The sequence below is a fragment of the Oncorhynchus nerka genome, linkage group LG23 (assembly GCF_034236695.1).
Source record: "Oncorhynchus nerka isolate Pitt River linkage group LG23, Oner_Uvic_2.0, whole genome shotgun sequence".
Lineage (NCBI taxonomy): Eukaryota > Metazoa > Chordata > Actinopteri > Salmoniformes > Salmonidae > Oncorhynchus > Oncorhynchus nerka.
In genome coordinates, this window is record NC_088418.1 from 17630237 (window position 1) to 17655335 (window position 25099).

The 25099-nt window shown below is 44.8% G+C and overlaps 1 protein-coding gene across 8 annotated transcripts in view; it reads right to left on the reverse strand.

Annotated features, from left to right (window-relative positions):
• The window catches only part of LOC115106375 (1-phosphatidylinositol 4,5-bisphosphate phosphodiesterase epsilon-1-like), a 92993-nt gene that overhangs the window by 16927 nt on the left and 50967 nt on the right, over window positions 1-25099 (reverse strand). For 4 of the 8 annotated variants that reach the window (XM_029629044.2, XM_029629041.2, XM_029629043.2 and 1 more), the window contains exons 4-12: window positions 24784-25033; window positions 8469-8785; window positions 5725-5870; window positions 5288-5549; window positions 4860-5071; window positions 1785-1820; window positions 833-1466; window positions 437-592; window positions 204-321 (exon numbers count right to left, since the gene is read on the reverse strand). In XM_029629044.2, the coding sequence (XP_029484904.1) occupies window positions 204-321; window positions 437-592; window positions 833-1466; window positions 1785-1820; window positions 4860-5071; window positions 5288-5549; window positions 5725-5870; window positions 8469-8785; window positions 24784-25033 (2131 nt within the window). Of the gene's footprint in view, window positions 1-203; window positions 322-436; window positions 593-832; window positions 1467-1784; window positions 1821-4859; window positions 5072-5287; window positions 5550-5724; window positions 5871-8468; window positions 8786-14775; window positions 15029-24783; window positions 25034-25099 lie in introns of those variants that run through there. The other 4 variants (XM_029629042.2, XM_029629045.2, XM_065007917.1 and 1 more) reach the window with 2 other exon arrangements.

Below are 25099 nucleotides of genomic sequence, written 5' to 3' on the forward strand. Positions count from 1 at the left end.
TTACACGCAATGTAAAAATGGTCAAACACAGTGAACAAGAGTCATTCAGAAGTAAACAAAATCGGTCCATTTAAAATCCCAGATATTCCCCTTTTTGAAAGTATTCCTCCCTGTAAAACCATAAACTACTGGTATGTAAAGACAGTTACGTGTCACTGAGGAATTGTGAGAGGTGGTGTAGTGTAGGGTAGTGGACAGGTTACCTAGCCCTTCCTGGTCCATGCCGTCACACAGCTCCGGCCTGTTCCTGCACAGGGTGTCCTTGCAGCTCTTGGTTTTCCGTTGGAATATCTCGTCATCGGTAGCGTCCCCGCTGTCTCCCTGTGTGGTTTATGAAACACCCAGTCAGTGACCCAGATCTCCACAAACCCAGACAAACACATTTGAACGCCGTATTTCTCAAACTAACACTGTATTTAGGTATATTTCTCCTAACCCTGGTGAGAGCCTTCTTCTTCTTCTTGGTGGTAGAGATGGAGTTGTGCTTCTGAGCGCTGGGCTTCTCTGTGCCCCCTGTGCCCATGTTCCAGCGCCGGCCCCCAAACAGCTCTATAGCCTGAGCAAGAGTGGGACCCTCGTACCTGCCCTCCTCCTATTGCAGATGGGAGACGAAACACACAGCAGTCTATGAGGAGATCGCTCACTCAAGGCGAATTGACATTCCTCGCATCTGTGCTGAAGTTACAGGAGGCTCACCGTTTCCCTTTTGAGTATTGATTAACAGGACATTAGACTTCCCAAATCAATTCTACCTTGTGTATTCTAGACTGATTCAATATACCTGCCATCCCATATCATCCTACTACACAATCTCAATGAATTAGTATTTTACCTGATAGAGGCTGACGTACTGCCTCCTGAGCCAGTGCAGTCTCTGATCAGGGAACTTCTTCAGCTTCCTCATGGCGTTGACCAGCTCCACCAGACCCTCATGCAGCATGCGGGCTGTGTGCTTGGGGGCCACAAAGTGCAGCAGCCTGTTGTCTGTAGTATGGAGCCCGTAAAGCAGACTGACCCCATTCTCCTCAGCCCTCATGGTGTGACACAGCTTGTTCTGCAGACACACAGCATGCAAGTCCACCCCGGAGTGGCCCAGGAACACAGCCTTGACCACCGAGAGGTCCAGCAGACCCTCCGACAGGCTGTTCACTACAGGTTGACCCAGGCCTGGGGGCTCCGCGGGGGGGCTGCCGCTCTGGGGATTAGCCCAGGTCAGGATGCAGTTGTCGGGCTGCAGGCGGAGGAGGCAGCGAGCGGTGAGGTGGCTCTCCTGGTCGTAATGGATGACGGTGGCTCCCTGCAGGAGGAACTGGTGGACGTCAGGCTGGAGGGAGAGCACGTACCAGGGGATGAGCTCCGTGCCGTGGCCGAAGGCCCGGTGGGTCTCCTCGGTGCCCTGGAATTCCACCTCTTTAGCCTGCTCAGACAGGTCGCCCTCAGAGTCTGACAGGTCTCCCACCACAAACCTAACGGGCGAACAAGGAGGTCAAAGAGGAGCAGAACAGCAAACGGTGGATATTTGTGATCGATTAATAGTTCTGCCTCTGCTCTAGGACATATAGAGCGGGAATTATTGTCTCATCGCCACCTTGTTCCATTCAATGAGTGTAACAACCCAGCCATGTCATCTACCAAAAGAAAATCACTTTGAGGATAGCAAAATGCTTTGAATGCAGCCCAGTCTGAACAAACAAAAAACGCACCATGCAATTGTAACAGCAAATTCGACACATACAAATAAAGCAAAGTCAGTTAGTGCTCTAAACGACAGTCTGATAACTTACAAGACACGGTTGGAATCTGACCTGCTCCTGAAAGAGCTACGGTAGGAGGAGGAATGAGGGAGGAAGAACAGAGAGAAAAGGTCAGGAAGTGTCTAGCTACAAATAGTTGAGATAAAACAAGTAAAACAGAGAAGGACTGAAAGGATGAGAGGTGTCACATTTGCCCTTATCTTTCCTCCAATCAACATTGTGAGAGGACTTCCACAGAAAACCATTGACTGAATCCAGAGGCCCCGTCGGAAACAAAATGGTGTCATAAATCAGAAGCCTTTTCCACCAAGTAGCCATTAACCCCAGTCTGAGGACAAACAGATCTCCCATGAGGGTCAGGAAACTACACAGCGCTGGAAACTGGCTCTTGTTTTCCAGTATAGTACACTAGTACAGGTAACGGGAACTCTTCAGATTTCTACCACAATCATTTATGCCATTCACTTTGCTTTGTAAAGCCAAAAGGAAACTGGAATGTAGTGAAACTGCCATCTCAACAAATAATTCCCATCATAAATACTCACAGTCCTCAGATAACCTGACATTAAATATGATTCATGAACCTCTGCTTCCTGTCAAGTAACACTTGTCATTGATTATACAGTATCATAAACCAGGTAGTTTGGGTCCTGGACGCTGATTGGCTGAAACCTGTGGTATATCAGACATTATAAACCGGGTGGTTCGAGCCCTGAATGCTGATCGGCTGACAGCCGTGGTATATCAGACCGTATACCACTGGTATGACAAAACATTATTTTTACTGCTCTAATTACATTGGTAACCAGTTTATAATAACAATAAGGCTCCTCGGGGGTTTGTGATATATGGCCAATATACCACGGCTAAGGGCTGTATCCAGGCACTCCTCGTTGAGTCCTGCATAAAAACAGCCCTTAGCCGTGGTATATTGGCGATATACCACACCCCTCGTGCCTTATTGCTTAACTATAATCTATGCTTTACTGTTGCATGTTCTCTAAAATATCCCGTTCTTTGTCTTGCAGTTACTGTGCATTCAGCACGTTCCACAAGGCCAAACAATGATATTTCATAACAACTACACCTCTGCTGGACAGAACATTCAATTGTGCTCACATTTAAAAAAAAACATTTTTTTAAAGGACAAGCTGCAACAATGGCAGAACTGAAGTGGTCCATGGATAATGTCTGCAGACAATGTCTGCTAACTGAACATTATACAAGCCGTCCACCTTCTGTTTCTATGCGTTATCTGTCAAAGAAACAGCAGAGAAAGGAGTTGACATTAAAGGGAGCCTCCCGCTATCAGACAGGGTCACCATTCCTTCTGAAAGGGTTGACATTAAAGGGAGCCTCCCGCTATCAGACAGGGTCACCATTCCTTCTGAAAGGGTTGACATTAAAGGGAGCCTCCCGCTATCAGACAGGGTCACCATTCCTTCTGAAAGGGTTGACATTAAAGGGAGCCTCCCGCTATCAGACAGGGTCACCATTCCTTCTGAAAGGGTTGACATTAAAGGGAGCCTCCCGCTATCAGACAGGGTCACCATTCCTTCTGAAAGGGTTGACATTAAAGGGAGCCTCCCGCTATCAGACAGGGTCACCATTCCTTCTGAAAGGGTTGACATTAAAGGGAGCCTCCCGCTATCAGACAGGGTCACCATTCGTTCTGAAAGGGTTGACATTAAAGGGAGCCTCCCGCTATCAGACAGGGTCACCATTCCTTCTGAAAGGAGTTGACATTAAAGGGAGCCTCCCGCTATCAGACAGGGTCACCATTCCTTCTGAAAGGGTTGACATTAAAGGGAGCCTCCCGCTATCAGACAGGGTCACCATTCCTTCTGAAAGGAGTTGACATTAAAGGGAGCCTCCCGCTATCAGACAGGGTCACCATTCCTTCTGAAAGGAGTTGACATTAAAGGGAGCCTCCCGCTATCAGACAGGGTCACCATTCCTTCTGAAAGGGTTGACATTAAAGGGAGCCTCCCGCTATCAGACAGGGTCACCATTCCTTCTGAAAGGGTTGACATTAAAGGGAGCCTCCCGCTATCAGACAGGGTCACCATTCCTTCTGAAAGGAGTTGACATTAAAGGGAGCCTCCCGCTATCAGACAGAGTCACCATTCCTTCTGAAAGGAGTTGACATTAAAGGAGCCTCCGCTATCAGACAGGGTCACCATTCCTTCTGAAAGGGTTGACATTAAAGGGAGCCTCCCGCTATCAGACAGGGTCACCATTCCTTCTGAAAGGGTTGACATTAAAGGGAGCCTCCCGCTATCAGACAGGGTCACCATTCCTTCTGAAAGGGTTGACATTAAAGGGAGCCTCCCGCTATCAGACAGGGTCACCATTCCTTCTGAAAGGGTTGACATTAAAGGGAGCCTCCCGCTATCAGACAGGGTCACCATTCCTTCTGAAAGGGTTGACATTAAAGGGAGCCTCCCGCTATCAGACAGGGTCACCATTCCTTCTGAAAGGGTTGACATTAAAGGGAGCCTCCCGCTATCAGACAGGGTCACCATTCCTTCTGAAAGGGTTGACATTAAAGGGAGCCTCCCGCTTTCAGACAGGGTCACCATTCCTTCTGAAAGGGTTGACATTAAAGGGAGCCTCCCGCTATCAGACAGGGTCACCATTCCTTCTGAAAGGGTTGACATTCAAATAAGAGCTACTTTAAACACAACATAACTTTTGGTGGAGGTCGGCTGCGGAAACATCTGGGGGAAAAGATTTAGGATTTAAAGGGGAAGACGTTATTCTCAACTTTCTCAGATTAAAGGGCGTTTAAACAGGTGGAATCTAAATCTATCATCCATGTAATTCTGATCTAGAATGTGAAACATTCATAGAAAATCCACGTATAAATAACCTTTGAATCAAACAAGTACTGAATATGCTAGAGGGGAGTAGTCAAGTAGAGGGAACGCCTACATGAACGCCATCACAATATGATGGCGAGAGGAATGGATCGACTGTAGATTCTCCCTGACACTTTAGGATTTTTCGTGTCCCCCCCCACAGGTTAAGGTTAGGATTTGGCAATCACAAAACTGATCCTAGATCTGTGCCTGAGTACCACTTCTTCCTGATCCAGTCACTTACTGGTTCCTGTTCCTGTCCATGAATGTCTTTTTGCAGGAGGTGGAGGAGACTTCGTGGTGGCCCTCCTCTCCCTCCTCCATCTCCAGACTGCGGTTGCAGGAGCGGATGATCTGCAGGATGTTGCTGACCGTGGCCTCCTTCTCCTGGCTGTGTAGCCCGTCTGGCCCCGCCCTCTGCAGGAAGTGCTGCTGCCCGCCGTAGTCCCCCACAAACTACACAGAAAGAGAAACAGGGTAACGTGAACAATAAAAGGTGGCACTACACAGGTAAAATAGCAACTTGATGTAAAGTGTACACGGTCAAACTGCTCATCTAGGAAGAGCCATCAAAGCTGCGTTAAGAGCGTCAGAGCGATAGCAGGTGTTGTCTGTCCAGTTAGCCTTGTTCACCCACTACGCTACAAGCCTGGGCCGGGCCCACTTCCTTACCTCTAGTGAGTCCTCCGGCGAGTCGTGAGTTGAGTGGCGCAGGCTGATAATGCTGGCGGCCCCATCCAGCGCGTCACTCAGCTCTTTGAGGAAGACGCCACAGAAGGGCACTACCTTACACCCTGGGATGTTAAGGGCACGGTTCAACACTTTCTTGTACTCGGACGAAGACTCGTGCTGCGCCATGGCATCTTTCAGCCTGCGCATGGTCTCAATGTCCGACTGCTCCATGAACTGCCACATCTTCAGTACTTTACGAGACCTGGAGCAGAGAATAATTCCATATCGATCTATCACACATCTTACTTACGTTAGGTTTAGCAGAATGATTTTTAATTAGGTGCAATCTGAATAATGAAAATTGACAGGTGCTGTAGGATTACAGCCGGTTGGAAGAAAGTGAGGCGTGTAAGAAATGCATCTGGAGGACCAAATACCGTAGTCCAGCCAGGAACTCCATCACGGCGTTGTAGTTGCCCATGTTCCAGCAGCACTTGGCCACGTGGACCAGGTAGGAGAACACCGCTCTCTTCTCCTCCATTGAACTCGCAGTCAGGATCAACCAGGTCACCCACGAGCTCACCTGTTAGAGGCAGCAACTCTCACAGTTACAACATCGTCTACTTTAAGACCTGCCAATGCTCTCTGAAACAGCCAGGCTGCGCTTGAAATGGCACGCTAGTCCCCATGTAGTGCACTACTTTCATAGGGCCCCTATATATAGTGCACCGCTTTCATAGGGGCTCTGGTCAAACGTGGAGGCACTCTATAGGGAATATGGTGCCATTTTGCACACACCCTTATAATGAAAGGACGAGTGTTTCACACTGGGCAGGTCAATGTTCTACATCGACAAACTCATCGACAACAGCACCATTTACGATGAACTCAATGAAACGGAATTAGGCCTCATTTCAACCCAGGTTTAGCGGTCAACATCTCTAACCTAACACGAAACAATGCTGGTAGTCGGCTCTACAACAAGTTATGAAACCTCTTGATTGCATCAGGTCTCGTTTGTTAAATACATCCAACCAAAATAGTAGCGATAAGGGTTTATCCAAGTTCAGGCAGAAACCCTGGACTGGACATAACAGTTGGAGCAAATATTTGCCCGCTGTCATGTTGCGGCTAACCCCCCCCCCCTCTAAAACAATGAGGGTTACATAAACAGTTCCACAGGCAGGTTCCTGATACTGCAGTCAGGTCTGTTCTGTTCCTATGGGAGGACCAGTCATCAGAACCAGGGCCAGTCAGACTCTCTGCCTCTCTAAAGTCATCCCTGTAAGCATTCCTCTTGTCGCTCTGCTCGGCTGTCTACAGTTAAAGATGTAGGATCTTCATTTGAGCCAGTTTGCTACAGCAGGAAAATAATCCCGCAGCAACAGGACATGTGAATTGTTTGGGAACTATAATTCATGGAAATATCTTGTAGGGGTTGATTCATTTTTCCTTAAAGCAAATCAAGTATGACATTTTAAAGTGGAAATTACAAACTTTACAAGCCTTCGTAAACCTAAACAACTTTGCATTTCCTGCTGTGCAAAATTCTCAGCAACACAAGAGCAATCAAATGAAGAACCTACATCTGTGCACACCCAGAGAGAAGCCAGTAGGCTTAAAAAAACAACACAACACAACATAGATCCAATTACCGGGTTATGTAAGACGTAAAGGGGGGGGGGACTTCAGTTTGATTCCCTCCAGAGAGAAAACTTCAGACACTAAAAAGTTACAGCGCCATCGCAGACAAATAGATATCATCCGCCTTCTCCTCCCTCGTTTCCAGGAACGACTGACAATGAGAGACGGCCACCGAAGAGATCGAGAGAGAAACAGGACATTCCACTTCTCCCTCTCCCAAGTGTCTGCAGTACATAACTATTTGAATCCAGACTGTTACATTACAGCCATGTCCCTCAGCGCTATAAACAGTGTCGGCGGTGGACATGAAAGCACTGGTAGGCCGTAGATTAGAGGCAGGTGCATATCTGCCCGAGTGGCTGATATTCTAGACGGCACGACTCCCGACCTCCACTGGATGAGGCCATATTAAAAAGGTGGGAGATCAGTCGGCGGTGATCAAAAATGGTCTCTGCCTGTTATGTGGCGTCCCTTTGATACCGACACATAGGGTATACATCAGAATGACAACCCGAATCCACTGGACTAAAAAACGCACGGCACTCGGATTCCAATATGATACCGTATAAATCAAATAGGCTACACAATAACAATGGAAGTATAATTCCAGGAATAAATATTTTGGTGAGAATGCCAATAACACCATTTGACCAGTGATCAAACACATACAACGTGCTTACAATCTTGTTTTCTTTGTCAAGGTTCCTTTTCCCCCATGATGGAACGATGACATAATCAAGGTTGACAGAGTTATTACAAACTCACCACACGACCATTTTGTGTTTGTCAGAATGAACCGCTCCAGACAGCTATTTCGCCTCTAACAGCCTGCCCAGTTTCTCTGATCGGTTCGTGGAACTGGGGCACAGCAGGTAACCACACACATAGTGAGTCCATCTCTACCATGCTGCGGAGGTTATGTCAGACTCGGTCTCTGTTGAGAAGAGTCACTCATTTGATTGTAGCTCCGCCATATGCCCAAAAATGGTTAGGATGCACATTTGGGGAAATACAATTCTCACTTAATAAAAACCAGCTTATGTTAAGGCATGAAACTTAAAGATGACATCATTTCCACTCTCCTCCGTGTGCTTGGGACTGACCTCATTCCCATGCTGCCGTAATGTTTCTCTTAATTGTTCATTCTCAAAGTCAATCAGCGTAGAGGGAAGCTCAAAGAGCTCCGTTTAGGAGTGTAATTTGACACTAATCACAGCAGGTGTGGGAAACAAACTGGCAGAATAAGACCATCAAACACAGTGGTCAATTCCACAAAAATAATAACTAACAATTAACATTACCATGAAGGGAGATCTTTAATAACCGTACACCATAGGGCTCTCCAATCCTGGTCCCGGACAGCAACAATGTGTGCAGGCTTTTGTTCTAGCCCGGCATTAACACACCTGACTCAACTAATAGATGAATCATCAAGACCTTAATTAATTCAACCCCATCCTGTAGATATTTAGGACCAAGATTGTTACTAACCACTCAACGCAGTCACATTAGTCCAGCCTCTCTTCACCAGTCTCACCTCATTGAACCGCGTGACCAGGTCCTCCACAGTGTTCCTCTGGGTCTGTATGGGCATGGCCGGGGCCGACAGCGAGGCCTTGAGGCTGGGGTGCAGGCGCCTGCTGCAGTCGGGGCTGCCCAGGTCCCTGGTGAAGAAGCAGAGGTAGTCCAGGGGTAAGATGCGTCGGTACAGCTGCTGCTCCTGCTCCGTCAGGATGCTGGCGATCTCCTCGGGGAACTGGATCAGGTGACGCAGCTCGACCAGCTCCTTGCTGATACCCGTCACGTTGGACGGGACCGCGCTGGACGCCGACATGTTGCTGCACAGCTGACGCTCTGAGAGAGACAGACGGGTGAGAGATGTACACAGTAACCTAAAAAGTCTCTTCCAACGTCAATTCCCAGGTAATATTAAACATGGGAGGAAAGCTGAACCCCGCTGCTTTTCAGAATACAAAACACGGCGAAAACAAACTCCCCAGATCAGACAAACTTCTAAGTGACTCCCACATTTCCACCCGAGTGGCAGAAGTGCGTGTTTGGGTTTTCGTACAGGAGCCATTAGCCCCGTTTCCAGTGTGTTTACACACCCTGAGAACACACACCACAGCTCTCCTGTCTCTGCTCAGAGATAAATGGCTGTGTGCTCTGTTGGTATGGTGGACCGGGGGACCGGTGCAGAAATACCATAAATACAGGGAATTAGATGCCCCTCTGGACATCGTCAGCCCTCAGCCTCCACACACCACCGCTGGATGTCCTGGGAAACCTTTTGATATGTGCGCCAGGTAGCCATGGCTACCGCAATAACTGGCGGCGAGAAAATAAATAAATAAGTCGGCCATTTATATCGGTTGATTTGTGCATCCGGCGCAGTCTCTCAACTGCTCTCGGTAATGAACGTTGTGTGCGAGTGTGGATTTGTGTGCCGTTTACATTGTGAGATTGACGCGATCTATCATGCTGCGGCCTAGAGGGGAGTCTAACTAAACACAACATCCCGCAGGCTGCACTAGGATTTGTGGTTAAAAAAAATACATGCAAAAAAAAAAAAAGTCAGACTTAAAAGGGACAGTTCAAACAATAAGAAAAAGGGACCATCCCGCCACTGTTTGGGTAAACAGCTGAGGGATGGCGATGGAGAAATGTAACTACTCAAATTCATAGACAAGAGCTATGGATGAAAGGGACTGACCATCTATGAGATCAAAATGACAGTTTTAACCCTGTTTTGAGGCTAGTAAAATAAGCCTGTGTTTTGGATTCTCATGGAGTAAGATGGTTGAACTAAGCTTATAAGGAATTTATAATTTGGGCCTATATTCTGGAAGAATAAATGGCTACATATCATGAATTTAAAAGTCTGAAAAATGGACGTAGCCACTGCAGATTGCCCCTTGAAAAATGATACTGAAGTGGGTTAAAATATATAAAGGGCGCCGCTTTATCGCCAGAACATAATCAGAAAGTTCTAGAACGGCGTAAAAGCAGAACGTAAACAATCATTTGATTAATTCTCCTTATTTTTTAGAACCTTGATAAAGGGAGCTCGGTGTTTTATTGGGCCCCCATATAACAGTTGAAGCTCAAACATTGCCATTGACCATATTAGCCATTTTATCCTTGTAGTCAATAACACTACTCTCCCTTAAACAAGAGCAGCATTTGTTTTGGTTTTATAACGCTATAAATCATTGACTTCTTATCAAGTTAATATCTCAAAACTAATATTGAACATTTCATTTAAAAAAAAGCTGTGCGGCATATGGTCCTGGAAATATTTTCAACAAATCAATGTCTGTTATCATCCATCTCCAACATCTGCTCAATGTCCTCTTTTTATGAGCTACCTTTTGAAGTGGAAATAAATTGCATTTGATTATGTAGTACAATACTCCGGGGCTAAGTGTCTCCCACTCCCTAATCTTTATGCACGATGCCCTACTCAAAACACAGCATAAGCCTTGCATAAAAGCCTGGTAAAGCAGGGCTCATGGGAGATTGTCTGCAAAGATCCTGTTTTAGAATGGACCCGGTTGCATCCTAAATGGCTCCTTATTCCTATATAGTAGTGCACTAGGTTTGGCTAGGTCCAATAGGGCTCTGGTAAAAAGTAGTGCACTATATAGGGAATACCCAGGCTGCTTAGGTGGCTGGTCCAGGCTGTAGCCTAATGTACAGTGGGGAGAACAAGTATTTGATACACTGCCGATTTTGCAGGTTTTCCTACTTACAAAGCATGTAGAGGTCTGTAATTTGTATCATAGGTACACTTCAACTGTGAGAGACGGAATCTAAAACAAAAATCCAGAAAATAGTTCTTGACCAGGTTTGCACACACTGCAGCAGGGATTTTGGCCCACTCCTCCATACAGACCTTCTCCAGATCCTTCAGGTTTCGGGGCTGTCGCTGGGCAATACGGACTTTCAGCTCCCTCCAAAGATTTTCTATTGGGTTCAGCTCTGGAGACTGGCTAGGCCACTCCAGGACCTTGAGATGCTTCTTACGGAGCCACTCCTTAGTTGCCCTGGCTGTGTGTTTTGGGTTTCGTTGTCATACTGGAAGACCCAGCCACAACCCATCTTCAATGCAGTCGTCCTGTCCCCTTTGCAGAAAAGTATCCCCAAATAATGATGTTTCCACCTCCATGCTTCACGGTTGGGATGGTATTCTTGAGGTTGTACTCATCCTTCTTCTTCCTAAAAACACGGCGAGTGGAGTTTAGACCAAAAAGCTCTATTTTTGTCTCATCAGACCACATGACCTTCTCCCATTCCTCCTCTGGATCATCCAGATGGTCATTGGCAAACTTCAGACGGGCCTGGACAAGCGCTGGCTTGAGCAGGGGGACCTTGCGTGCGCTGCAGGATTTTAATCCATGACGGCGTAGTGTGTTACTAATGGTTTTCTTTGAGACTGTGGTCCCAGCTCTCTTCAAGTCATTGACCAGGTCCTGCCGTGTAGTTCTGGGCTGATCCCTCACCTTTCCTCATGATCATTGTTGCCCCACGAGATGAGATCTTGCATGGAGCCCCAGACCGAGGGTGATTGACCGTCATCTTGAACTTCTTCCATTTTCTAATAATTACGCCAACAGTTGTTGCCTTCTCACCAAGCTGCTTGCCTATTGTCCTGTAGCCCATCCCAGCCTTGTGCAGGTCTACAATTTTATCCCTGATGTCCTTACACAGCTCTCTGGTCTTGGCCATTGTGGAGAGGTTGGAGTCTGTTTGATTGAGTGTTTGGACAGGTGTCTTTTATACAGGTAATGAGTTCAAACAGGTGCAGTTAATACAGGTAATGAGTGGAAAACAGGAGGGCTTCTTAAAGAAAAACTAACAGGTCTGTGAGAGACGGAATTCTTACTGGTTGGTTGGTGATCAAATACTTATGTCATGCAATAAAATGCTAATTAATTACTTAAAAATCATACAATGTGATTTTCTGGATTTTTGTTTTAGATTCCGTCTCTCACAGTTGAAGTGTACCTATGATAAAAATTACAGACCTCTACATGCTCTGTAAGTAGGAAAACCTGCAAAATCGGCAGTGTATCAAATACTTGTTCTACCCACTGTACATCCTGCTGAGGAGACGTCCTCTGTGATCACACTCGGCGTCTTTCTGTCAGCCTGTGTCACGGCCCCTGTCTGTACAACAATATACTTCAGAGCTGTATTCAGGGTGCTTAAAGGTCATAGGTCAGATCCTCAGGAAAGAGAGTCAAGACCTGAGTCGAGAGAGTTCTTTCCCTTTGCCCCTCTGTGATATTTCCTGTGTGAGGAGCAAGTCGGTAGGATGCTTATTGGCGTGACGAAGGAGAATAACAGAATGTAAACCATTACAAAACCAGATCAAGAGAAGCTTGCAATTACTGTAGCTTGAGCCATGCCATGATGAATCACCTGGCTATTTATACTGACCTGAGCAGAGCACAGAACCTTTACATGTCTGACGTTACTCACTGCTGCAGTGATGACAATCACAACTACAGTAGGGGATGAATCAAACAGGTGCACCAAGTGGGAGATCATTATTTTATTTGATCTAAAACCATCCCGGTTATATACACCTTTCTTTATTATGATAAATTGACTTTACCCATATCGGTCTCATGACAAGGGCCTAACACAACACCCCAAAACCTTGTATCAATCAATCAAATGCATTTAGAAAGCCCTTTTTACATCAGCGGATACAGACTATAACCACGGCACCTGACCAGAGTCTCTCTAAAGCCCAAACCACACAACAAGTTCATGACATCAAAAATACTGTTTCAAGTCAACAAACCCACATCATTCAAAACAACATTGCAACAGACTGTAGAGGAACAGAAGTCTGTCCTTGGAGCTCAAAATAAAACATGCCATTACAAACCAGGACATACTGTGACCAGCCAGTCCTGGTAAACTAGCCACAGACAGAGACAGGAGTAGCAACAGTCTGTGACAGCTCTGGAGACAGAAACTCTGTGGAGACAAGTGACAACCCACAGGAGTAGGCTAGCTATAGAAACTGAAGAAATCTAATCACACACACTTGAGAAGGCTGCAAAGGTGCAGGCAGATAGCTTACTGTTGGGTGAAAAGAGCCTCCACACACTCACAGTATAGTCACAGTATACTCCACACTCACAGTATAGTACACACTCACAGTATACTCCACACACTCACAGTACAGTCACAGTATACTCCACACTCGCAGTACAGTCACAGTATACTCCACACTCTCACAATATACTCCACACTCTCACAGTATACTCCACACTCACAGTAGTCACAGTATAGTCCACACTCACAGTACAGTCACAGTATACTCCACACTCGCAGTACAGTCACAGTATACTCCACACTCTCACAATATACTCCACACTCTCACAGTATACTCCACACTCTCACAGTATACTCCACACTCACATTACAGTCACAGTATACTCCACACTCTCACAGTATACTCCACACTCTCACAGTATACTCCACACTCACAGTACAGTCACAGTATACTCCACACTCGCAGTACAGTCACAGTATACTCCACACTCTCACAGTATACTCCACTCTCACAATATACTCCACACTCTCACAGTATACTCCACACTCTCACAGTACAGTCCACACACTCACAGTATAGTCCACACACTCACAGTATAGTCCACACACACAGTACAGTCCACACACACAGTACAGTCCACACACTCACAGTATAGTCCACACACTCACAGTATAGTCCTCACACACACAGTACAGTCACAGTATAGTCCACACTCACAGTATAGTCCACACACTCACAGTAGTCCACGCACACACAGTACAGTCACAGTATAGTCCACACACCCCCAGAACAGTCCACACACCCCCAGTGCAGTCCACACACCCCCAGTGCAGTCCACACACCCACAGTACAGTCCACACACCCCTAGTACAGTCCACACACCCCCAGTACAGTCCACACACCCACAGTACAGTCCACACACCCCCAGTACAGTCCACACACCCACAGTACAGTCCACACACCCCCAGTACAGTCCACACACCCCTAGTACAGTCCACACACCCCTAGTACAGTCCACACACCCCAGTACAGTCCACACACCCCCAGTACAGTCCACACACCCCCAGTACAGTCCACACACAGTACAGTCACAGTATAGTCCACACACCCCCAGAACAGTCCACACACCCCTAGTACAGTCCACACACCCCCAGTACAGTCCACACACCCCCAGTACAGTCCACACCCCTAGTACAGTCCACACACCCCTAGTACAGTCCACACACCCACAGTACAGTCCACACACCCCTAGTACAGTCCACACACCCCCAGAACAGTCCACACACCCCTAGTACAGTCCACACACCCCCAGTACAGTCCCACACCCCCAGTACAGTCCACACACCCCTAGTACAGTCCACACACCCCTAGTACAGTCCACACACCCACAGTACAGTCCACACACCCCTAGTATAGTCCACACACCCCCAGAACAGTCCACACACCCCTAGTACAGTCCACACACCCCCAGTACAGTCCACACACCCCCAGTACAGTCCACACACCCCTAGTACAGTCCACACACCCCTAGTACAGTCCACACACCCACAGTACAGTCCACACACCCCCAGTACAGTCCACACACCCCCAGTACAGTCCACACACCCCAAGTACAGTCATAGTATAGTCCACACACTCACAGTACAGTCCACACTCACAGTATAGTCCATACACTCACAGCATACTCCACACACTCACAGTATAGTACATTCCATAGGACTACAGCACTGAATATTTTGTCTCTAGACGTTTTCATTTAAAGCCCACTTACTGATGAGCTTGAAGTCCATCCTGTGGGAGTGCTTCATGGCTGAGCTGCGGACAGCGGGAGCAGCACTGTCGTTACTGTTAGCTCCGTGGTTGTTCACGCAGCACCGGCGAGGTGCACTTGTCCACATCAGGAGTGCCAGCTGCTCTCCAGCTCTCGTTGCTCTGCTGCTCCCCGAGCTGACACTCTACAAATCTCACAGCCATGCGCCAGCAGCCAGCCCCCCACCTCCAGCTAGAACACCCCACACAGAGAGACACCGATAGCCCCAACACTCCTCCCTCCCCCAGCTCCTCTCTGTGAGGTCAGTTTACATACACATGAAGGCTATACATGTCCCTGCACAGAGGGGGAGTCAAGTATCTAAACATGTAGTCTAGGAGCCAAATATGACTCATTACAAAGTGGAGGGAAATCTCAGAGAAAAGGAGTGTACCATTGATTTACTGGCGGTTGTAAAATGGTTTTCAGATAAATATATTCGGATAAAGCTTAGTCACTCCCCAGTCCAAAGGAATATTTAAGTCTGACTAACAGAATATCAAGGTAATACTCAGTGCTGCCAGAATACATGTGGTAAGCTGGCATTTTCCGCAGCACTTTTCACTTAGGTGGGGCAGCGCCTCACCTTTTCTGATTTAGTTTAATAAAAAAATATAGATGCTAACGTGTTAAAAAATGGCGCAACGTGTGTTTCTTTTGTTTTCTTAAACAAATTCCCTCATGATTGGTCAACTCACGCACAATTTCTCTGTCCTACACATCGGAGTGCTGCTGCAGGCTCTGTGTATGTCTTGAGAAATCCGATTTAAGGAACTCGCGCTCTCCACTTTCCTCTGGTAGCTTATTTATTTAGCAAGCGTGACAACCACACATCCCCCGCAGTTAGCTGTTTTCACAACGGCAAAATAAATGAATATACAATGTATTTATTACTTTGGGTGGGGACCTTGCATGTTGCCTTGCAATACGCCACTGAAAACACATCATTCACATTACTACTCTCTGTCCCTCTGGCCAGGGTAAACAAAGCACTAACATTAAGTATTTATAGCCCAGTTATTTGTGTTAAGAGTAAACTTGAATTACTCAATAAACACAATAGCTGACAGACTGAGATAATTATTTTATTAGGCCTACAGTTGCAAAGGGCAGGCCTACACAATGCAAACCTGCATGACGCAAGCTCAGCCTGGTGAGTGCCATTGTCCAATCATGCTGGCTGTCTGTGCAGAGGAAAACCCTCTCCCTGTTAGTCTAGCTTTTAAAAAAACAATCCATATGAATTGATGTGAAACAAGTACAGGTTGCCGCAGTTTGACAGGGTTTTTATCCTCCCCAAACCCAGGAGTTTTTCCAGGAGAGTTTTTCAAACCATGTGACCGGATGACAGAAACACTGGTCCCATCATAGCCCATATTACAACTTTTACCAACTGATAAACACCTTCATACCATATAAGGTCCAGTTTTACCTGGATTGACTACCAGAGAAGGAAAAAAACTCTTGGCCCCAGGTTTTTTGTTTTTTTCCCCCACCACTCTGGGACCTGTGATGTCATCTCTGTAAGGCATGAGGTCATACATCATTGACAGCCTTAAAAACTGGAGCCTTCCCCCGCCATGTCGCCAAATATATGGTTCAAACACACAATGTATATCAACAGCCTGTTGGGAGGAAGTCAAACAGTATTTCCCTGAAATGAGTCATTTAAAACAACATTTAGACAATATGATCTGTAAGACAAAAGACTTCAAGCTTCACCCTATTCAGTACACAAACAAAAAAAACTGAACATGGCTTTTCATATCATGACTCCTCAAAAGAGAAGGAAAGGCTTCATTGTTTAACCCGCACCTGCTTTTTGTCCACAAGCAGTTCAACATATACACCGCTTGCTGACAACCTGGGCTGACAAGCAGCCTCTCTAACCTCTCGCCATGTGGATCTGCACTTCAGACAAAACAAGCGCTTTTCATTCTAGCATACTGGTGGATCTCGCTGTACTTTGACCTGATCTTGACCTGGCTATTCCAGTCAGCATTTTTCTGAAGCCGCTATTTGCCTTTGCAGCTGCCAGTATGTCGCCCTCAACCCTCATAACAATAACGACGAGGGTGGTTGCGACATACAGCACTGACGTCACCGAGTCTCTCGGTCATCGGCGTGCCTCTGAACGCCTAACTTTGAAACGCCTTTTATCAAGTTTTAGAATGCTTCTGATCATTTGGAATGATCTAGAATGATTCTATTAAAGTCCTAAGCCTTCACAAATGCCAGTCATAAAATGAGATGGTTCCCATCTCTAAATAAGTCGCTCAATAGCCATCTACACCTCACTGTATCTGTTCTCTACTTATTACAGTAGATATTCGCAGGAACACTGCTCTTGGCTGGAAGGCTACAACAGCATTTTAACATCAGTGACAATGTACTGAAGGGAACATGACAGTAACAGTATGTAGCCAATTGGAAGAAGGCCAGGAAGAGGAGAAGACGGGTGGATCCCAAAACAAGCCTCACTGACCTCACCCTTTGAAGAAAGGGTTAATACAATGTTTTTCATATTCCAGAGATGAGAACGAGATCGCTAGGTGGTGATGGACTCATCCACTGTGTATGGTACAGTCCCAACCACACTCAGCCTCCACTTACAAACAACACAAACCCCTGACTGACATTCTATTATGAAAAGACTCTTCCACAGAGGAAAACATCAACTGGACTCCTGAGGGAGACTGCCGTATATAGAGATCATCATCAATCTGTATATCAAAGGCGACGGATGTGCTTCGGCCAAATGCTCTTAGTTATCAGAACCGGGTCTGCAAATCAAAACCGAGGCAGGTAGAGTCTACATGTATTCTGTGGGCTTTGACTCAAAACCTTTCCTGTGGATCATACTGTGCGAATAAGAGAAGTACTGGAGTAAACTGCTATAGGTTCTAAACCTGCTGGGTGAATACATTCTGCAGTCCATAGCATAGCCTAACATCGGGGGTCTCTTTCTCCCCATTTACCACCTCAATCCAACCTCGCACGACAGCTACCGGCATCTCAATCAAGTCCTACAAAGGGCTCTATCGGCTTTCAGTTCTGGTATTGAACGAATGCGGTACGCCTTCCCGGACTCTATAACAAAGGAATGCTCCTGCAATTAATATTTGGACGGCAGGGATGGCGAGGGGGCTAGTGACTCAATGTGTCAAAGCCGCATCAGACGGCCTGTCACCTGGCCTCTGTCCAGCAGGATTTTCGTCCAAGCCAGAGGGGGGATAAGCTTACAGAGCTCACTCTTTGTGTGTGTGGGTGTTACATCATCGTGCTAGACAGGCCCACGGGAGACTTCAAGGTGAAATCATCATTGTAGAGCGTGAGAGAGAGACAGCGAGACAGGACGAGAGACTCTCGCGAGAGACACAAAGAGACACAGAGAGGGTGTGGGCCAGCCAGAAAGAAGGCAGACGTCAGCCAACATCAGATTAGACCAGGAGACAATCAGGGAGAAAGGGGAAATAAAGTACTTGTGCTAATCAAAGGAGAAAAGCAGCCATCTTTGAAGTGCATATTGCGTTTTTAATTTTCTAGCTTTTCTGATTTGGACGAGGTGCAGAGTTGAACCTCAGCGTGACTCACTGCAGGCACTTAGCTAAACTAGGGAGAGTGAATAGATTAGCGTGGGTTGTTTTTCTCATTAGTTGGCACCATCAGTCTCATCAACACAAGGATTGATATCTAATATCTCTGAATAACATCGTTGGAAAACCCCCACTAACAAATAAAGAACTTTAGAGAACATAAGATGTGAACAGTTCTGAATGCTCCAGGCCTTAAGTTAGTGATAAGGTGCTAGAAATAGCTCAATTAACGAGTAGGCTTTTTAGTGATTCACAGGCTTCACAAGTATTGGGTAAGTCTAAAACAACAAATTATATACGACCACAGGGCCCAACGTGCCGAGTGCCTGGCCTAGGTTAGACAGACAGACAGACATGTCCTCTCTCACATGGCCCGATGCGGCCAGACCTGAGCTAGCCAGCATGTGGGAAAAATAAGAGAGCAGATCACTGGGGAATACATGACTAATGAGAACCTCTTCTATTCTATTAAACTGCAGTTCAAATATCAGGAGCAACCCACAGGAACACACAGACCTTCCCTTCTGGAACACGAGCGGGGACAGAGAGCGAAGTCAGACAGAAATACAAGCCAATTGAAGTTCTACCTAGGTAATCTGAAGTTCAGACCACTTTCTGTTAAACTGCTATAAACTATGTGTGGTACAAGATGCATCCAAAAAAGGTTTAGTGTAATTGTAGTAGTCAGTATGCTGCATTATTATGAGGACACAAACCACAGAGGGACTTCTGGGCCCTTCTGAGGGACCTTCTCAGATTTAACAGAACATTGGCTGATCACACACACATACCCTGTATTGTATATTTCCTTCTTTTTGAAAGAAGTGCAAGTTTTTTGTCCATTAAAATACCATCAAATTGATCAGAAATACAGTGTAGACATTGTTAATGTTGTAAATGACTATTGGAGCTGGAAACAGCAGATTTTTAATGGAATATCTACAGTTGAAGTCGTAAGTTTACATACACCTTAGCCAAATACATGTAAACTCAGTTTTTCACAATTCCTGACATTTAATACAAGTAAAAATTCCATGTTTTAGGTCAAGTTAGGATCACCACTTTATTTTAAGAATGTGAAATTATGATTTATGATTTCATCACATTCCCAGTGGGTCAGATGTTTACATACACTCAATTAGTATTTGGTAGCATTACCTTTAAATTGTTTAACTTGGGTCAAACCTTTTGGGTAGCCTTTCACAAGCTTCCCACAGTAAGTTGGGTGAATGTTGGCCCATTCCTCCTGACAGAGCTGGAATAACGGAGTCAGGTTTGTCGGCCACCTTGCTCGCTCCCGCTTTTTCAGTTCTGCCCATATAGGATTGAGGTCAGGGCTTTGTGATGGCCACTCCAATACCTTGACTTTGCTGTCCTTAAGCCATTTTGCCACAACTTTGGAAGCATGCTTGGGGTCATTGTCCATTTGGAAGACCCATTTGCGACCAAGCTTTAACCCACTGACTGATGTCTTGAGATATTGCTTCAATATATCCACATAGCATCACGAGGAAGGAAAACTATCTATTTTGTGACGTGCATCAGTCCCTCCTCCAGCAAAGCAACCTCACAACATGATGCTACCACCCCCGTGCTTCACGGTTGGGATGGTGTTCTTCGGCTGTTCTGGCCAAAGTTATATTTTTGGAAAAATAAATACATTTTGAACACCGTTTGGAAATTACTCCCAAGGATGAATCAGACTTGTGGAGGTCTACAATTTTTTTGGCTGATTTATTGAGATTTCCCCATGATGTCAAGCAAAGAGGCACTGAGTATGAAGGTAGGCCTTGAAATACATCCACAGGTATAACTCCAATTGACTCAAATAATGTCAGAAGCTTCTAAAGCCATGACATACTTTTCTGGAGTTTTCTAAGCTGTTTAAAGGCACAGTCAACTTAGTGTATGTAAACTTCTGACCCAATGGAATTGTAATACAGTGAATTATAAGTGAAATAATCTGTCTGTAAACAACTGTTGGAAAAATTACTTGTGTCATGCACAAAGTAGATGTCCTAACCGACTTGCCAAAACTATAGTTTGTTAACAAGAAATGTGTGGAGTGGTTGAAAAACGAGTTAATGACTCCAGCATAAGTGTATGTAAACTTCCGACTTCAATTGTACATAGGCGTACAGAATTGAGGTCGACCGATTATGATTTTTCCACGCCGATACCGATACCGATTATTGGAGGACAAAAACCCCAATGCCGATTAAATCGGCCGAATTTTAAAATGTATTTGTAATAATGACAATTACAACAATACTGAATGAACACTTATTTTAACTTAATATAATACATAAATAAAATCTATTTAGCCTCAAATAAATAATGAAACATGTTCAATTTGGTTTAAATAATGCAAAAACAAAGTGTTGGAGAAGAAAGTAAAAGTGCAATATGTGCCATGTAAGAAAGCTAACGTTTAAGTTCCTTGCTCAGAACATGAGAACATATGAAAGCTGGTGGTTCCTTTTAACATGAGTCTTCAATATTCCCAGGCAAGACGTTTTAGGTTGTAGTTATTATAGGAATTAGAGGACTATTTCTCTCTATACCATTTGTATTTCATTAACCTTTGACTATTGGATGTTCTTATAGGCACTTTAGTATTGCCAGTGTAACAGTATAGCTTCCATCCCTCTCCTCGCTCCTACCTGGGCTCGAACCAGGAACACATCGACAACAGCCACCCTCGAAGCAGCGTTACCCATGCAGAGCAAGTGGAACAACCACTCCAAGTCTCAGAGCAAGTGACGTTTGAAACGCTATTAGCGCGCACCCCGCTAACTAGCTAGCCATTTCACTTCAGTTACACCAGCCTAATCTCGGGAGTTGATAGGCTTGAAGTCATAAACAGCGCAATGCTTGAAGAACAGCGACGAGCTACTGGCAAACCGCACGAAAGTGCTATTTGAATGAATGCTTACGAGCCTGCTGGTGCCTACCACCGCTCAGTCAGACTGCTCTATCAAATCATAGACGTAATTATAACACACAGAAATACGAGCCTTAGGTCATTAATATGGTCGAATCCGGAAACTCTCATCTTGAAAACAAGACATTTATTATTTTAGTGAAATACGGAACTGTTCCGTATTTTATCTAACGGGTGGTGCAAACCTGGATTTATTTTAGCTAAATATGCAGGTTTAAAAATATATACTTTTGTGTATTGATTTTAAGAAAGGCATTGATGTTTATGGTTATGTACACATTGGAGCAACGACAGTCCTTTTTCATGAATATGCACCGCATTGATTATATGCAACGCAGGACACGCTAGATAAAATAGTAATATCAACAACCATGTGTAGTTAACGAGTGATTATGATTGATTGATTGTTTTTTATAAGATAAGTTTAATGCTAGCTAGCAACTTACCTTGGCTTACTGCATTCGCGTAACAGGCAATGTTACTAGTTAACTAAGGTTGCAAGATTGAATCCTTGAGCTGACAAGGTAAAAATCTGTCGTTCTGCCCCTGAACAAGGCAGTTAACCCACTGTTCCTAGGCCGTCATTGAAAATAAGAATGTGTTCTTAACTGACTTGCCTAGTTAAATAAAGGATAATTAAAGGTGTTCAAAATGTATTTATTTTTTAAATCGGCCAAATCGGTGTCCAAAAATACCGATTTCCGATTGTTATGAAATCTGCCCTAATTAAATCGGCCATTCCGATTAATCGGTCGACCTCTAGTACAGAGGCTCATTATCAGCAACCATCACTCCTGGGTTCCAATGGCACGTTGTGTTAGCTAATCCAAGTTTATAATTTTAAAAGGCTAATTGATCATTGGAAAACCCTTTTGCAATTATGTTAGCACAGCTGAAAACTGTTGTGATCATTAAAGAAGCAATAAAACTGTCCTTCTTTAGACTAGTTGAGCAACAGGATTTGTGGGTTCGATTACAGGCTCAAAATGGCCAAAATCAAAGCACATTCTTCTGAAACTCATCAGTCTATTCTTGTTCTGAGAAATTAAGGCTATTCAATGCTAGAAATTGCCAAGAAACTGAGGAGCTCGTACAAGGCTGTGTACTACTCCCTTCACAGAACAGCGCAAACTGGCTCTAATCAGAATAAAAAGAGGAGTGGGAGCATAACTGAGCAAGAGGACATTAAGTACATTAAAGTGTCTAGTTTGAGAAACAGACGCCTCACAAGTCCTCAACTGACAGCTTCATTAACCTCTTCAACCTATGGGGGCGCTATGTCATTATTGGATTAAAAAACGTGCCCGTTTTAAGCGCAATATTTTGTCACGAAAAGATGCTCGACTATGCATATAATTGGCAGCTTTGGAAAGAAAACACTCTACCGTTTCCAAAACTGCAAAGATATTATCTGTTAGTGCCCCAGAACTGATGCTACAGGCGAAACCAAGATGAAACTTCAAACAGGAAATGAGCAGGATTTTTGACGCTCTGTTTTTCATTGTCTCCTTATATTTATTTTTTATTTTACCTTTATTTAACTAGGCAAGTCAGTTAAGAACAAATTCTTATTTTCAATGACGGCCTAGGAACAGTGGGTTAACTGCCTGTTCAGGGGCAGAACGACAGATTTGAACCTTGTCAGTTCGGGGGTTTGAACTTGCAACCTTCCGGTTACTAGTCCAACGCTCTAACCACTAGGCTACCCTGCCGCCCCAGGGCTATGGCTGTGAAAGCGCCACGAATTAGCCTGCCCTTTCTATCGTTTCTCCAAGTTGTCTGCAGCATTGTGACGTATTTGTAGGCATATCATTGGAAGATTGGCCATAAGAGACTACATTTACCAGGGGTCCGCCCGGTGTCCTTTGTTGAAATTGTTGCGTAATCTCCAAGCTGCTCGCATTCATCCATGTGATTGAGACAGAGAGGAGACTTCCAGAAATGATATATCATGAAGAGATATGTGAAAAACACCTTGAGGATTGATTCTAAACAACGTTTACCATGTTTCAGTCGATATTATGGAGTTAATGTGGAAGAAAGTTTGGCGTTTGGATGAATTAATTTTCGTTTTTTTTTGGTAGCCAAACATGACGCAGAAAACGGACCGATTTCTCCTGCACAAATAATCTTTCAGGAAAAACTGAACATTTGCTATCTAACGGAGTCTCCTCATTGAAAACATCCGAAGTTCTTCAAAGGTAAATGATTTTATTTGAATGGTTTTCTGGTTTTTGTGAAAATGTTGCCTGCTGAATGCTAACGCTAAATGCTAACGCTAAATGCTAACGCTAGCTATCAATACTGTTACACAAATGCTTGTTCTGCTATGGTTGAGAAGCATATTTTTTTGAAAATCTGAGATGACAGTGTTGTTAACAAAAGGCTAAGCTTGAGAGCTAGCATATTGATTTCATTTCATTTGCGATTTTCATGAATAGTTAACGTTCTGTTATGCTAATGAGCTTGCTGATAGATTTACACAATCCTGGATACATTTTTTTTTATTAGCTAAACGTGACGCAGAAAATGGAGCGATTTCTCCTAAACAAATAATCTTTCAGGAAAAACTGAACATTTGCTATCTAACTGAGTCTCCTCATTGAAAACATCAGAAGTTCTTCAAAGGTAAATGATTTTATTTGAATGGTTTTCTGGTTTTTGTGAAAATGTTGCCTGCTGAATGCTAACGCTAAATGCTATGCTAACGCTAAATGCTGTTACACAAATGCTTGTTTTGCTATGGTTGAGAAGCATATTTTTGAAAATCTGAGATGACAGTGTTGTTAACAAAAGGCTAAGCTTGAGAGCTAGCATATTTATTTCATTTCATTTGCGATTTTCATGAATAGTTAACGTTGCGTTATGGTAATGAGCTTGAGGCTGTATTCACGATCCCGGATCCGGGATGGCTCGACGCAAGAAGTTAAATAGTACCCCCGTCAACAGTGAAGAGGTGACTCCGGGATGCTGGCCTATTAGGCAGAGTGGCAAAGAAAAAGCCATACCTCAGACTGGCAAATAAAAGCACAGACACTGGACAGAAGAACACAGACACAAAAGAACACAGACACTGGACAGAGGAACTCCGCAGGAGTGATGGTTGCTCATAATGGGACTCTGTACGCCTATGTAGATATTCCATTAAAAAATCTGCCATTTCCAGCTACAATAGTGATTTACAACATTAACAATGTCTACACTATATTTCTGAAAAATTTGATGTTATTTCAAAATGGAATTTTTTGGGGGCTTTTATTTAAAAAAACAAGGACATTTCTAAGTGACCCCAAACTTTTGAACGGTAGTAAAGATACATACATACATACATACATACATACATACATACATACATACATACATACATACATACATACATACATACATACATGCACTAGCCTCCTATAACACACACACACACATTCTTACCTTTGAGCATGGCGTGTCCAGTGGAGCCAACGGTTACACTGGGCAGAGTGCTTCGGGCCCCGAGGGCGGCGGTGGCCTCCAACAGGGCCCCGGTCAGATGGGCATACACTGAGGTCCTCTGGGAGCTGGCACGGTACACGTACCTAGGCTGAGCCGGGCATGTCACCCTGAGACACACACATCCAGCAAAGGCTAGGAGCTTCCTGCACGGCTGCAGCAGGTTGTCCTCAACACTCAGCGCATGGTGGATCTGTGGACAGAAGAGAAGACATGCATTTATTTAAAAAAAGTTGTTTGGCCAGATACAGCTAAATTA